Source organism: Oryctolagus cuniculus, chromosome 6, assembly GCF_964237555.1.
Source record: "Oryctolagus cuniculus chromosome 6, mOryCun1.1, whole genome shotgun sequence".
NCBI lineage: Eukaryota > Metazoa > Chordata > Mammalia > Lagomorpha > Leporidae > Oryctolagus > Oryctolagus cuniculus.
The window spans coordinates 38,756,438-38,772,612 of record NC_091437.1 but is presented as its reverse complement, the minus strand read 5'-3'; the positions used below and the strand labels follow the sequence as shown (position 1 = coordinate 38,772,612).

The window sequence follows — 16,175 nt, the reverse complement described above, 5'->3', positions numbered from 1 at the left end:
GTCCCAGTCGAGGCGCCGGATTCTGTCCCGGTTGCCCCTCTTCCAGGCCAACTCTCTGCTGTGGCCAGGGAGTGCAGTGGAGGATGGCCCAAGTGCTTGGGCCCTGTACCCCATGGGAGACCAGGAGAAGTACCTGGCTCCTGCCATCGGATCAGCACGGCGCGCCGGCCGCAGCACGCCAGCCGCGCAGGCCATTGGAGGGTGAACCAACGGTAAAGGAAGACCTTTCTCTCTGTCTGTCTCTCTCACTGTCCACTCTGCCTGTCAAAAAACAAACAAACAAAAAAAAACACTAGGGCCAGGCATTGTAACTGTTGCCTGCAATGCCAGCAGCCCATCTAGGTACTGGTTTGTGTCCTGGCTGCTCCACTTTTCCAGTTCCGTAATGGCTTGGGAAAGGCAGTGGAAGATGACTTAAGTGCTTAGACCCACACCATCCACATAGAATGAAGCTCCAGACTCAGCCTTGGCTGTTGTAGCCACATGGAGAGTGGACCAGCAGATAGAAGACAGCTACTTCTATCTCTCCTCCTCACTGCCAAATAAATAAGTCTTTGAAAAAAAGTATTTTTCCATTTTCAGAAAAAAGCCAATCTCTAAAATCAATTTGTAAAATTTCTTTTGCACCTAATAACTATGCAGTATCTAACATGCAAGCTAGTAAAATATAATGGAAAAAAGTCCAGGTCAAGGAAATACACATTTTGGGACATCTATGACAGAATTCTGTACATCAACAGCTTTCTATTATGCAACACTGCATGATACACAGTTTATCATCAGGGGATTATAGTACGCTGTATATACAAAAAGCAAAAAAAAAACTGGTCGTGGACAAAGTTATGGATTTTCTTCATTTGAACTAAATAATGTGCAAGTTTATCATAGTCTAATTTTTCTTAATAATGGCTGTATATTTTTATATAATTTTAACAGCCATTATCTACTGATACTTATGTGTAAAGCGCTATTATGCCACCACCCTGCAGGATGACAAACTCAGTACCAGCGAATGAGGAGAAAAAGTACTTACCTGTGTAGCATGTCTGGGGCTTGGTTCAACAGTGTGTAATACTGTCTCACAAATTCCCGCCCGACCAGCAGGGGACTAGGCTTCTCCATAACCATTGCTTTGGTCAATTCAACCTTGGGGAGGAAAAAAAATGTCGAACCTGAAAGATCAACCAGAGAAAAAAAGACTCCATCATTTACCTGAATCAACTCAGAACAAGATCACTTCAGTAAACCATGGTTTTAAAAATGAATAAACATTCTACATACAAACAAAACCCACACAGACCAGGTGAGATTCTATGCATTCAAATTTAATATATAGGAGGGAAACTTATTAAAAATCTAACATTATTCTAATAGGCCAATTTCTCAAAGATATTTTTCACTAAAGAGCCGCCTTATTTAAGCATTATTCAGTTTTAAAATTACAAACACATTCTTATTTGTGGCAATCAGATTTAAGGGCAAAAAAATCTTAAACAATACAGCTTTCACTTCCAGATAAAATCTACCACCCCCACCTATTACAGTCCATCAAAATTAAATTTTTAGTATCTTTAAGAAAACACCTATGGAGCCTGGCATGGTGGCCTAGTGGGTTAAGCCATCACCTGTTTAACACCAACATGCCACACCTGAGTACAGCTTCAAGTCTTGGCTGCCATGCTTCTGGATCTAGCTCCCTGCTATTGTGCCTGGGAAAGCAGCACAGGATGCTCAAAGAGTGGTTCGCTGCCACACACATGGGAAACCCAGATGGAGTTCCAGGCTACTGGCTTCAGCCTGGCCCAGCCCTAGCTGTTGCAGCCATTTGGGAAGCAAATTAGCAGAGGCAAGATTCTCTCCATATGTAAATCTCCTTTTCCAAATAAATCTTTAAAAATCATAAAACCAAGAATTCTATAATAGTTCATTCCATAATGTAACCAAAAATATTATTGGGGGGGGGGGGGGCGGAGTTAGAGTACAGCAGGTAAAGCCACCACCTGCGGTGCCTGCATCCCATATGGGCACTAGTTCAAGTCCTGGCTGCTCCACTTCAAATTCAGCTCTCTGTTGTGGTCTGGGAAAGCAGTGGAAGTTGGCCCAAGTCCTTGTGCCCCTACACCCGTGTGGGAGACCAAGAAGAAGCTCCTGGCTCCTGGCTTCGGATTGGCGCAGCTCTGGCTGTTGTGGACAATTGGGGAGTGCCTCTCCTCTCCTCTGTGTAACCCTTTCATATAAATAAATAAATCTTTAAAAAAGTATATTATGGGGAAGGTTAACAAGATTGTTTCGCCTAGCAAAATAATTTCCACTAGCTTAAAATCATGTGCTTTGCACAGTAAGTCAATTATTACCATCTATCATCTTAAAAAAAGGAAAAAGACTGGGGTGGGCTTTGGAATAGTGGTTAAGACACTGGTGTGGGCCGGAGCCGCAGCTCACTAGGCTAATTCTCTGCCTTGCGGCGCTGGCACACAGGGATCTAGTCCCAGTTGGGGCGCCAGATTCTGTCCTGGTTGCCCCTCTTCCAGGCCAGCTCTCTGCTGTGGCCAGGGAGTGCAGTGGAGGATGGCCCAAGTGCTTGGGCCCTGCACCCCATGGGAGACCAGGAGAAGTACCTGGCTCCTGCCATCGGATCAGCACGGCGCGCCAGCCGCAGCGCGCCGGCCACGCTGGCCATTGGAGAGTGAATCAACGGCAAAAAGGAAGACCTTTCTCTCTGTCTCTCTCTCTCACTGTCCACTCTGCCTGTAAAAAAAAAAAAAAAAAAAAAAAGACACTGGTGTGAATACCAGTGTACCTCCCTAGATTCAAGTCCTCAAGTCCTTGCTCTACTTCCTATTCCAGTTTCGTGCTACTAATGTGTATGTGGGGAAATAAAAAATGATGGCTTAAGTAGCTGGATCCCTGCCAACAATGTGGGAGCCCCAGTCTAGGTTCTGGACTCCTGGCTTTCACCTGACCCAGCCCTGACTATGGCAGGAATTTAGGGAATTAACCAGTGGATGGAAAATATTTCTCCACCTGCCTCTATCTGCCTTTCAAATAAAATAAGAACTTAAAAATTCAACTTTTCATTGGAGCAGAGAAAAAAATCATCCTAAGCTCAAACATGAAAGCCAACAGCAAGCAAACGGAAGTATAAACACAGATCTGATTACAATATAGAAAGAGTAAGAAACTGAATTTTAGGGTTTTGTTTTTTTTTTTTTTTTTTGCAGGTTAGGCAAAATGGATTGGTTTTGGCTGATAAAATTCTGAGCAAGCAATTTGTGGATGTTTATTTTCATGTAATTCAGTTCTGCATTTTAAAAATTTTTTACTTATTTTTATTTGGAAGAGAGACAGAGACCTTCCATTCACTGATTCCGCAATGCCTGAGAAAGCTGGCTAGGGAGGACCGGGCTAAAGCTAAATAGCCCAGAACTCAATCCAAGTCTCCCAACATGGGACAGTCTCAGAGTGCCCATTAGCAAGAAGCTAGAATCAGAAATAGAGCCAGGACTCAAACCCAGGCACTTTTGATAGAGGTAAGTGACATATATAGCCTCTTAACCAGTACAAACAGCTACCCCTGTATTTATTTTTTTTCCTCATCCATTGTTTCATTTAAAAGGCAACAGTTCCACACAGAGATCTGCTCGTACACTCCCTAAATGCCTGCAACAGCAGGAGCCTAGTCAGGCCAATGCCAGGAGCCCCATCCAGCTCTCTAACAAATGGCAGGAACCCAAGTACTTGGGCCATCATCTGAGTCTTCAAGGTACAATGGCAGAAAGCTGGATCAGAAATGGAGGCTAAGGTCGATTCCAGGCCCTCCAATATAGGATGTAGGCAAACCAAGCAGTAGTTTATCTCACTGAGTCACCATGACCACCTGCCTACCTTTTTTTTTTAAATTTCTACCCCATTCATTCATCTCTCTAAAATCTTTAATAGTCCAAGCCCTATTCATGTTCTCTAAATTACAGCAACCCAATCAGTTTCAAACAACTTCACCGACATAACAGGAAAGTAATGTATCTTCTGGCATGGTTATGAAGATATCACTTGTACGAGTCTAAATATTTAGTTTTAAACCTGAAGCAGAACGAGAAATTACTCCATTTTTCTCTGACACAAAAGAAGGCAATTTCAGAATTTCTTGCTAAACCTAGTTTCACAAATTTCAAATGGGTCTCTCAGATACAAGAAGAAATTACTATATTCATCCTACTATATTGCACTAATATATTTCCTTATGCTTCCCTGTCTTTTCCAAAATACACAATATGAGGGGCCAGCCTTAGGTGGAAGCAGGTGACACCTGCAACCCATATCATGACAGTTCCAATTCAGGCCACTTTGCTTCCAATCCAACTCCTTAATGTTCCTGGGAAAGCAGCAGAGGATGGGTCAAAAACCTGGGACCCAGCCGGCGCCGTGGCTCACTAGGCTAATCCTCCGCTTAGTGGTGCCGGCACACGGAGTTCTAGTCCCGGTCTGGGCGCCGGATTCTGTCCCGGTTGCCCCTCTTCCAGGCCAGCTCTCTACTGTGGCCAGGGAGTGCAGTGGAGGATGGCCCAAATCCTTGGGCCCTGCACCCCATGGGAGACCAGGATAAGCACCTGGCTCCTGCCATCGGATCAGCGCAGTGTGCCCGCCACAGCACGCCGGCCGCGGCAGCCATTGGAGGGTGAACCAACGGCAAAAGGAAGACTTTCTCTCTCTCTCTCTCACTGTCCACTCTGCCTGTCAAAAAAAAAAAAAAAAAATCTGGGACCCTGTCACCCATGTGAGAGACCTGGATGGAGCCCTTACTCCTGCCTTCAGTCTGGCCCATTCCACGCCATTGTTGCCATCTGGATGGCGACACAGCGGGTGGAAGACCTCTCTCACTGCCTCTCCCTGTCACTCTTTCAAATATATAAAACAAACCCTTTTTAAAAGTACACAAGGGCTGGTGCTGCAGCGCAGTAGGATTAAAGCCCTGGCATCACATATAGGCATTGGTTCAAGTCCATGCTGCTTCACTTTCAAACCAGCTCCCTGCCAATGCGCCTAGAAAAGCAGCAGAGGATGGCCCAAGTCCTTGTGCCCCCGCACCGATGTGGGAGGCTGGGAAAAAAGCTCCTAGCTCCTCACTTCAGATCGGCTCAGCACTGGTCACTGCCGCCATTTGCAGAGTGAACAAGCGGATGGAAGACATCAATCTCTCTAACTCTTTCAAGTAATATAAAAATCTTAAAAAAGTACACAATATATTCACAATATAAAAGCAACTCAGGAGCAGGTGTTTGTGGTTCAGACACCTGTTAAGAGTAACTTCATCCCACACTGGAACACCTAGACTCAATTCCAGGCACCAGATTTTAGCTTCCTACCAGTGCAGACCCTGTGATGATGCAGCACGGATGGCTGAAGCAGTTGGAGCCCTGGTATCCACACGGGAAATGTGGACTGGATTCCTAGCTCCTGGCTTCATCCAGCCCCAGCTGCTGACATCTGGAGTGTACCAGTGGATGCAAGCTTTGTCTCTCAAATGCTGGCTTGCACGTTTAAGCTCACAATGGTTTTCCCTCTCCCCTCCTCAGGACAGATAAATCAGGTAAAGATTAAGTAAATTCCCATCTTTTTACTCTCAACTGCACTTACTTCTCTTAACTGCTATTTGCTTTCTTTCCCCAAAATGGCATGATTACTAGGCTAATGACATAAACCTAACTGCATCCTCTAGAATTGTCAGTCTCTTAAAATCTTCAAGTTACCATTTTATGAAATACACTGCTTAACATCCAATCTTCCTATGCAAAAAAGATAGAAATCCTCTACATCAAAGGCAAGAAAATTTTCATCTATATAATTTTTTCTCCTTCTTTCAGATTATTTAGATAATTCAAGTGAAAAATAGAAAACATAATACGGGTATCAAAATTATCAAGAATGTTTTATTTCAGGTCATTTCAATAAAGCCAAAAACGTGGAGTTAAACAAGTTTATACGGCAAATCATCTTCCTCATGGACTCCTGTTAACCAGCCATAACAACTCTATCATTCACATTTACAAATTATAAACTTTCTTCATTAATTTAACACTTTAATAGCTTCCATTAAATGGATATTTTCAAAGCTAGGATTTCAATTAGCACCTCTGAATTTCCTAAACACATTATACTGTTTTGGATTCAGTCAAATTCGGGGCCAGCCCTGTGGTACAACCTGCAGCACCAGGCCTGCATATATATGGGTGCTAGTTCAAGTCCCAGCTTCCCCACTTACATCCACACTCGCTGCTAATGCACCAGGGAAAGCAGTGGAAGATGACTCAAGTGCCTGGGCCCCTGCCTCCCAAGTGGTAGACCCAGAAGAAGCTTCTGGCTTTGGCCTGGTGCAGCCACTTGGGGAATGAATGAGGGGGTGGAAGATTTCTCCCTCTGAAACTCTGCCTTCCAAGTAAATATTAATAAGTAACTTTTTTAAACATGTGGGTTTATTTTATTTTATTTTTGATAGGCAGAGTTAGACAGTGAGAGAGAGACAGAGAGAAAGGTCTTCCTTCCGTTGGTTCATCCCCCAAATGGCCGCTATGGCCGGCGCAGTGTGCCAATCCAAAGCCAGGAGCCAGGTGTTTCCTCCTGGTCTCCCACGCGGGTGCAGGGGCCCAAGCATTTAGGCCATCTTCTACGGCTTTCCCAGGCCATAGCAGAGCGCTGGATCCGAAGAGGAGCAACCAGGACAGAACTGGCACTCCAACTGGGACTAGAACCTGGGTTGCCGGCGCCGCAGGCGGAGGATTAGCCTAGTGAGCCACGGCACCGGCCAATAAGTAACTCTTAAAAAAATAAATAAAAGAAAGAAGGGGCCAACGCTGTGGCATAGCAAGTAAAGCCACCGCCTGCAGTGCCAGCACCCCATATGGGCACCAGTTCATGTCCCAGCTGCTCTACTTCCAATCCAGCTGTCTTCTATGGCCTGGGAAAGCAACAGAAGATGGCCCAAGTCTTTGGGCCCCTGAACCCACATGGAAGACCCCGAAGAAGCTCCTGGCCCCTGGCTTCAGATCGGTACAGCTGTGGTCGTTGTAGCCAATGGGGAGGGAACCACAGATACAAGCTATCTCTCTCTTGCTCTCTCTCTGCCTCTCCTTCTCTCTGTAACTCTGACTTTCAAATAAATAAATCTTAAAAAAATAATAATAATAAAATAAAATAAAGAAACTATCAAATTCAGGGACAGGCATTTGGCTAAGCAGTTAAAGAGACTCACGTCCCATTATCAGGCAGCTTTCTACCAATGCAGCCTCAGAGCCAACAGGTGATATCACAAGTAGTTGAGTTCCTGCCATCCATGTGGGAGACCTGGACTGAGTTCATAGCTACCAGTTTGGGCCTGGCCCAGCCTCAGTCAGCTGAGGGCATCTAGGAAGTCAATCATCGGATCTCCCTCTGCACTTCCGGCTCTCATACATATAATTTTAAAAATCCCAACAAGAAAGCTGGCCTAAGGTGACAGAAATCAGAGGGTGGTTGCCTGAAAGGAAATCAACGGGAATGCACCACAGGAGGCCTGACTTGGTTAAGAAATGTTTGTATTTGTGTAAATGTTACACGAACGAACACACATTTAAAAACTTCCAAACTAAACCTTCAAATTGTTTATTTTATTTAAAATACTCATATGCAAAAACTCTAAATAAAAACGCTGCCACGTTCAAAAAAAATTACAAATCTTAGCAAAAAGGAGATCAGATAGTACCAGTGACTACAAAAATGTCTGGGGAGGCTCTCCAGTGACTTAAGACCATAAACTGAATGTGTTATGAATAACTTGATCACTCTCCATTAAAAAATTAATCTACCTAACCAGTCTATTTGATCATTCTCAGAAAAATTGTAGAAACTGGTATTTTGGACCCAAAGGAATGGAGTCTATATAAAGAGTCAATCAGGGGCCAGTGCTGTGGTGCAGCAGGTAAAGCCGCCACCTGCAGTGCCAGCATCCCATATGGGCACAGGCTGCTCCTCTTCCAATCCAGCTGCCTGCTATGGCCTGGGAAAGCAACAGAAGATGGCCCAAGCCCTTGGGCCCTTGCACCCACGTGGGAGATCAGGAGAAAGCTCCTGGCTCCTAGTTGGATTAGCCCAGCTCTGGCTAACACTGCCATTTGGGGAGTGAACCAGCAGATGGAAGACTTCTCTCTCTCTCTTTGCATCTGCCTCTCTGTAACTCTGCCTTTCAGACAATTAAAAAAAAAAAAGTTAATCAATCAGGGGGCCAGTGCTGTGGCATAGTGGGCAACCTGAGGCACTGACATCCCATATGGGTGCCGGTTGGAGTTCCAGCTACTCCACTTCTGATCGAGTTCTCTGCTATGGGCTGGGAAAGCAGTAGAAGATGGCTGAAGTCCTTAAGTCCTTAAGCCCCTGCACCCACCTGGGAGACCCAGAAGAAGCTCCTGGCCCAGCTCCAGCAGTTGTGGCCATTTAGGGAGTAAATCAAGTGGATTGAAGACCTCTCTCTGCCTCTCTGCAAATTTGCCTTTTCAAATAAATAAGTAAATCTTTAACAACAACAACAACAACAACAAGTCCCAAAACAAAGTGTGTTTGGTCCCCGAAGATTTCTTTTCTGTTCCAAACATGAAATATAGGCTATGAGAAACATATAATTAATACCTCCTAAGAGTCAAGTCTATCTGTGATCATCAACTCCCAATTCTATCAAATCTAAGATAATGAAAAGTGAATTCAAGTGATTTCATCACAGAAAAGACAGTGGTTTGACAGTTACTGACCCACTGGGACAGATGTTCTTACAAAAAGTATGTATATCAATAAAAAAATACAACAATCAAACTATGAAACTATTGGAGGGGCTGGCACTGTGGTGTAGTAATAAGTTAAGCCTCTCTGCTTGTGGCAAGGCATCCCACTTGGGCGCTGGTTGAAGACTCTGCTGCTCTACTTCCAATTCAGCTCCCTGCTGATGGCCTGGCCTGGGAAAGCAGTGGAAGAAGGCCCAAGTGCTTGTGCCCCTGTACCCACATGGGAGACCTGGAAGAAGCTCTTGGCTCCTGGCTTCAGATTGGCCGCAGTCACTTGGGGAGTAAACTGGCAGATGGAAGATCTTTCTATGTGTCCTCCTCTCTCTGTAACTCTGCCTTTCAAATAAATTAATCTAAAAAAATTATTACAAGAAAATGGAAAGCTCCAATGAGATACATGCAGGATGGCATTGTGGCAAAGCCTGGATTTGCCACACGCTCCTATATGGTAGCATCTGGGTTCAAGTCCCACCTCCACTTCCAATCCAGCTTCCTGCTAATGTGCATCCTGCAAGGCAGAAGATGGCTCAAATTCTTGGGTCCCCACCACCCATATGGAAGAGTTCTGGGCCTCCTTTGGTTGTTTCAATCATTCTAGAGTGAACTAGTAGATGGGAAGACTGACAGAACTATGCCCCCGCCCTCAACTTTCCATTAAATATAAAAGTTAAAAAATCAAATTCATACAATTGAAACTATGAAAACTACTAGGAGAAAATGGGAAAATCTCCAAGGAAAACATGTTAAAAAGTTCCAAAATTATCCCTCATTTTATCGAACATTCTCACAACACTGTGTCCTTTCTAAAGAGGTTTCAGAAATTTTTACAATCCCATCTTCTGGCTGTTCCTAATAAGATAGAGTATGCCAATTATTGGTTGGAATATGAAGCATATAACATAATCAGGAAAAAGAAACAAACTGCTTTTATTATTTCAAGTCAAGAGCCAGCTTCCCTTCTCCAAGCCGATATGATGGCTGAAGGACTTTCAAAAAGATAGGTGTCTCTCTCCTAGGTAAACACTTAGAACAATTTACACTGCTTTAAGGTCAAAGAATTAAACTTTTTGAGTAGTGTATTACAAATCACTCAAAAATAATATTCCTAAGAATGTTATAACCTGAAATCATTATGATCTAGAAAGACCAGAGGTTAAAGAAATGACCTAGAAAGAAAAGGAGAGAGAAAAATCACTCATTTTCAACAAAGCAAATTTATTTTCTTATAATTTTCTGTCCAAGTTAACAATATTCTCAATATTTATGAATACCATCATATCTCAAAACTATATGAAAGAGATAGGAAAAATATTTTTTTAAATTATACTTCCCCCTAAACTCTTAAAGAATCAGCAAAAAAAAGCAGACATTTGGCCAGAAGGTTACGCTACAAGGTGGGATACCTGCCACAGTGTCTGCAAGTCCTGGCTCCAACTCCCCAAATGCCCACAAAGCCAGGGCTGAGCCAGACCTGAAGCCTGAAACCTGGGAAGTCAACTCGGGTTTGCTGCGTGGGAGCACTGGAGCCATCACCTGCTGCCTCTCAGCACCAACATTAGGAAGAAGCCGCAATCAGAAGCACAGCCAGGGGGCTGGCGTGTGGCATAGCAGGTAAAGCTGCCACCTGTGACAGCAGCATCCCATATGGGTACAGTTCTAAACCCAGCTGCCCCACTTCTGCTAATGCACCTAGGAAAGCAGACAAAGATGGCCCAAATACTTGGGCCCCCTCAACCATATGGGAGACTCAAATGGAGTTCCCGGCTCCTGGCTTCAGCCTGGCCCAGACCTGGCTGTTGCAGCCACCTGGGGATCTCTTCTCTTCCCGCCTCCCCAACCCCCCCTCCCCCGCCTTCCCCTGTTACTCTGTCCTTGAAATAAATTAAAAAAACAGGACAGGAACCACGGCACTGATATGGGACACGAGCATCCCAACAGGTATCTTTGGCACTGCAACAAACACCATCCCTCAATTTTTCACAAACGATAATCATTAGGAATATTTCCCTCGGAAAAAAACTACTAGAAAACATCAATATCCAACTCTCTTCATTTCAAATAATAACAACCTGGGGGCCAGTGCTGTGGGGCAGCAGGTTAATGCCCTGGCCTGAAGCACCAGCTCTAGTCCCGGCTGCTCCTCTTCCGATCCAGCTCTCTGCTACGGCCTGGGAAAGCAGTGGAAGATGGCCCAAGTCCTTGGGCCCCTGCACCCACATCAGAGACCAGGAAGAAGCTCCTGGCTCCTGGCTTCGGATGGGCGCATCTCCAGCCGTTGCAGCCAACTGGGGGGTGAACCATCAGATAGAATACCTCTCTCACTCTGCCTCTTCTCTCTCTGTGTAACTCTGACTTTCAAATAAATAAATAAAATCTTAAAAAAAAATAGTAACAATCTGAAACTGGAGTGCTGACTACTGTTTTTTGTTTTATGGTGCAATATTCCATATAAAAATTGTATTAAAAACACAAGGAATAAGAGAACACATCAACATAAGGAACAATAACATAAACCTAAGGTGTATTCACTGTAGCAATAGTAATACTAAGAAACACTGTATAATTTAATACCATGTAGCTGCTGAAACAGATTAAGAGATCTGGGGCTCAGGGTTGGTTTTTTTCGAAAATCAGACAGAGAGAGACAGAAACAGCCATCCTCCATCTGCTGGTTCACTCTTCAAATGCCTGCAATAGCCAGGGCTGGGCCAAGCCAAAACCAAGAGCCAGGAACTGAATCCCAGTCTCCCAAGCAGGTGGCAGGAATCTAACCTGCTGCTTCCCAGTATGTGCCTTACCAGGAAGCTGGAATCAGGAGCAGAGCTTAGAACTCAAACCCAGGTACTCCAATATGAGATGCAGTAGCATTTTAATGGCTGTGCCAAAAGCCCACCCCTAGAGCTTAGTTTTTATAAGAAAAAGTCCTATAAATTTGATTAACTACTGCAAGGAAAGTATTTAGAAGATCCTGTACCAAACTTCCAAATTCTCCAACTACTGCACAGAACTATTATGAGAATGTCCTGGAGTAAGCATACATTGTGCTCAGAACAATTAAAAAAAAAAGGAACAAGAGTATACTGACAACCAATTACTGATGTGTTATCTTACCCATTTTAGCTCATTTGTGTTAGCTTACTCATTTTAGATCATTTGAAATGATCTTTAAGAACCCCTATCTCTGGGTCTGGTGCTGTGTCATAGCAAGTAAAGCCACCGCCTTCAGCACTATGTTCCACTTTGAATCCTGCTCCCTGCTAATGTGCCTGGGAAAGCAGCAAAAGAGGCCCCTGCACCCATGTGGAAGACCCAGATGAAGCTCCTGACTGGCCGAGCTCTGGCCACTGCAGCCACTTAGGGAGTGCACCAGCACATGCAAGATCTCTCTCCATGCCTCCTTCTAACTCCGCCTTTCAAATAAATAAATCTTAAAAAAAGAAAAACTTCATCTCTAACTCTTTAAAGTTAGATATGTAACTTCACAAACTAACCCTGCTTTATGTATGATTTTAATTAGTACAAGGAGGGTACTTAATTCTCTCATGTACCAGCAGCAGCTTTGGCTGGTCCAATTTCAACTCTCATGGTTAATTTTCTCCCAACTTTCAGTGATTTAAGGCCCAAGAACTAAGCATCCTCCAAAAAAAGTTATTTGATTACCTTTAAACAAGGTATTCATTTATTCTTTTCAAAGAACAGTATCAGAATATTTTCGGAAGGGAAGGAATTGGCTTTCAATCTGCAATTTTTCTGACAATGTCACTTTTGTTGACCTTAGAATCTCTTTAACCAAACAATGAAAGCATGCATTGTGGCACAGCGGGTAAAGCCTGCAACACTGGCATCCCAGATGGACACAGATTGAGACAAACCTCACCCATATGCACATAACAAAAACAGAAATTACTGCCACGCTATTTCTAAAATACAAGATTTGTAGTAATGTACATGTCCACCCAATAGGGAATGCGTGAATTGTGGTTTATTCACATAACAAAAACATCTGCATCTAAGATAACCACACTGGTAATTATGCCACATTAACTGAAATGATACAGGTAAATGAAGACATTATCACTGTTTATAGCAGTCAGAAAGTTGCATGGAATAATCTCAAAATAGTGTCAAAAACTCAGTTACCAAATAAGTACCACAGGATAGTCTAAAGTAGGTCTAAAGTAAAAATTTTACTTTAAAGTAAAATTAATGTATATAAACTCATACCAAATATTATTCAGATACATACACAAATGTTTTGTAAAGAGGCTGGACAAAGGGACTCAAAGAACAATTTAAAAACACACCTAAGCCGGCGCCGTAGCTCAATAGGCTAATCCTCCACCTGTGGCACCAGCACACCGGGTTCTAGTCCTGATCGGGGCGCCGGATTCTGTCCCGGTTGCCCCTCTTCCAGGCCAGCTCTCTGCTGTGGCCCGGGAAGGCAGTGGAGGATGGCCCAAGTGCTTGGGCCCTGCACCCCATGGGAGACCAGGAGAAGCACCTGGCTCCTGATCAGCACGGTGCGCCGGCTGCAGTGGCCATTGGAGGGTGAACCAACGGTAAAGGAAGACCTTTCTCTCTGTCTCTCACTATCCACTCTGTTAAAAAATAAATACATGCCCAAACATCCATATACAAATAATTTCCAACAGAATTACAGCCAACTCAGTAGAAAAAGGATATTTAAAGATATTCTCATCAATAAAAGGTGCAAGAGCAATTACATATCCTCATAAAATTATCCCACCTCAATTCATGTTGCACAACATATATAAAATCTAATTCAAAGTGTCTGATATCAAAATGTTAAACCCAAAACAAAACCTCCAGAAAAAATGTGCACGACATTAAGTTATATAATTTTATAAATTTTCACTTATCTTTTTTTATGAGAGAGATTTTCCATCTGCTGATTCATTCCCCTAATGCCTGCAACATCCTTGGCTGGACCAAGCCAAAGCCAGAAGTCCAGAACACAATTCAGTACAGGTCTCCTATGTGAGGGGTAGAGACCCAAGTACTGGAGTCCCTGTGCCTGCCAGGGTATGTATTAGCAGGCAGAGGGAATGAGAAGCAAAGCCAGGACCAGAACCAGGCACTCCAATATGTAAAGCAGGTGTCCCAAGTGGCCTCTCAATCACTGTCTACCCCCCAACAAAGATTTCAGACATACCAAAAGCGTTATCATAACAGCTGATAATAAAATGCTCAAATTCAATCTCATTGTGGCACAGCAGGTTAAGCTGCTGCCTGCAGAATCCCACATCAGAGTCCCAGCTGCTCCATTTCTGATCCTGCTTCCTGCTAGTGCTCCTGGAAAAGCAGTGGAAGTCAGTCCAAGTCCTTGGGTTCCTGTACCAATCTGGAACATCCAGGTGACACTTCTGGCTTCAGCCTGGCGCAGCCCTGGCAGCTGTGGTCATTTGGGAAATGAACCTGTAGATAAGAGCTCTGTCCTCTCTGTAATACACTCTTTCAGGTAAATTAAAAAAAAAAAAAAAAAAAAAAAAAAAAAAGCTTTCTCTCCTGTGCTAAAGATACTTTTAAAATGAAGACATGGGGCCGGCACTGTGGCACAGCGGGTTAATCATCTGGCCTGAGGCACAGCCATCCCTTGTGGCCACTGGTTCAAGACTTGGCTGCTCCACTTCCAATCAGGCTCTCTGCTATGGCCTGGGAAAGCAGTGGAGGACGGCCCAAGTCCCTGGGCCCCTGCACCCGCGTGGGAGACCCCAAGGAGGCTCCTGGCTCCGGATCGGCACAGCTCCAGTTGTTGCAGCCAACTGGGGAGTGAACCAGCAGACGGAGGACCTCTCTCTCTCTGTCTCTCCTCTCTCCGTAACTCACTTTCAAATAAATAAATAAATACATCTTTTAAAAAAAGAAAAGACAAACTTGGAGCAAATATTTACATATATGTAAGATTTATTTTATTTATTTGAAAGAGTTACAGAGAGGTCAAGACAGAGAGAGGTCTTCCATCCATTGGTTCACTCCCCCAAAATGGCTGTAACGACTGGAGCTGAGCCAATCCAAAGCCCAGGAGCTTCTTCCAGATCTCCCACATGGATGCAGGGGCCCAAATACTCCACGGCTTTCCCAAGCACTTTCCCGTAAATGGAGTGGCTGGGACTCGGCGCCCATATGGGATGCTGGCACTGTAGGGCAGGGCTTTAACCTGCTGTGCCACAGTGCTGGCCCCAAAGTATGTATTTTTTAAGAAAGAAACTCGTATCTAGAAAATATAAAGAACTTGCAAAATTGAGTAACAACCCCATAAGCAAAAGATTTAAAGACACTTCACCAACGTATAGAAATTACAAAGGAAAAATGCTGATCATTACTAATTATAGAAAAGCAAATTGAAACCGGTGAATTACCACAACACACCTGTCAGAAGGACTCAAACTAAAACGACTAACCACACAGTGCTGACCAGGCACATGGTGGGAACTGGAACTCTCACTGTTGAGTATGTGAAATGCCTCACTTCTGGAGAACAGCAACCAGTAGTTTCTTTAAAAAGTAAGCAAACATCTAACATGATCCAGGCATTCCACTGTTAGGTATTGACCCAAGAGAAATGAAACCATATATCCACATAACAACTGCACACAGTTTATATGTAGTAAGTAGAAAAAGCTGGATGGAAACAGACCAAATATCCACTAACAGGTGACTCGATCAACCGTTATGTTGACATAACGGGCCTACACTCAGCAACTGGGAGGGGTGGGGGCAAAAGGCACAGGTAGCAAAGAGGGAATACAGATGGGTAAGTTCACTAGTGTGACTGTGCATAGGCAGTTGGTATGGCAGTTAAGACACTGCTTGGGACATCCCACACCAGAGTACTTGGGTGCAAATCGCAGTTCCATTCCTGATTCAAACTTCCTGTTCTCTGGATGCAGCAGGTGGTGACTCAAGTCCTTGAGACTCCTGCCACCCACTCAGGAGACCTGGAAGAAGTTCCAGGCTCCAGGCTTCAGCCTGGCCCAGCCCTGACCATTTCAGACATCTTGGGGGAAGTGAACCAGCGAATCAGATGTCTCCCTCTCCCTCTGTAACTGTCAAATAAACAAATCTTAATAAATAAATTAATTAAGTATCAAAATGACATAAGCTGGTGCTGTGGCTGGCACAGGTTAATCCTCTGCCTGTGGGGCTGGCATCCCATATGGGCTCTGGTTCTAGTCCTGGCTGCTCCTCTTCAGATCCAGCTCTCTGCTACAGCCTGGGAAAGCAGTAGAAGACAGCCCAAGTGTTTGGGCCCCTGCACCCACGTGGGAGACCCAGAAGAAGCTCCTGGCTTCTGATCAGCCCAGCTCTGGTCGTTGAGGCCATTTAGGGAGTAAACCAGAGGATAGAGGA

The 16,175-nt window shown here is 44.2% G+C and overlaps 1 protein-coding gene across 4 annotated transcripts in view; it reads right to left on the bottom strand.

Annotated features, from left to right (window-relative positions):
- Positions 1-16,175, bottom strand: part of G3BP1 (G3BP stress granule assembly factor 1) — a 43,034-nt gene that overhangs the window by 20,293 nt on the left and 6,566 nt on the right. For 2 of the 4 annotated variants that reach the window (XM_051844395.2, XM_070076339.1), the window contains exon 2: positions 1,034-1,172. In XM_051844395.2, coding sequence (XP_051700355.1) covers positions 1,034-1,128 — 95 coding nt within the window. In that variant the 5' untranslated portion in view covers positions 1,129-1,172. Of the gene's footprint in view, positions 1-1,033; positions 1,173-8,413; positions 14,666-16,175 lie in introns of those variants that run through there. The other 2 variants (XM_070076341.1, XM_070076340.1) reach the window with 2 other exon arrangements.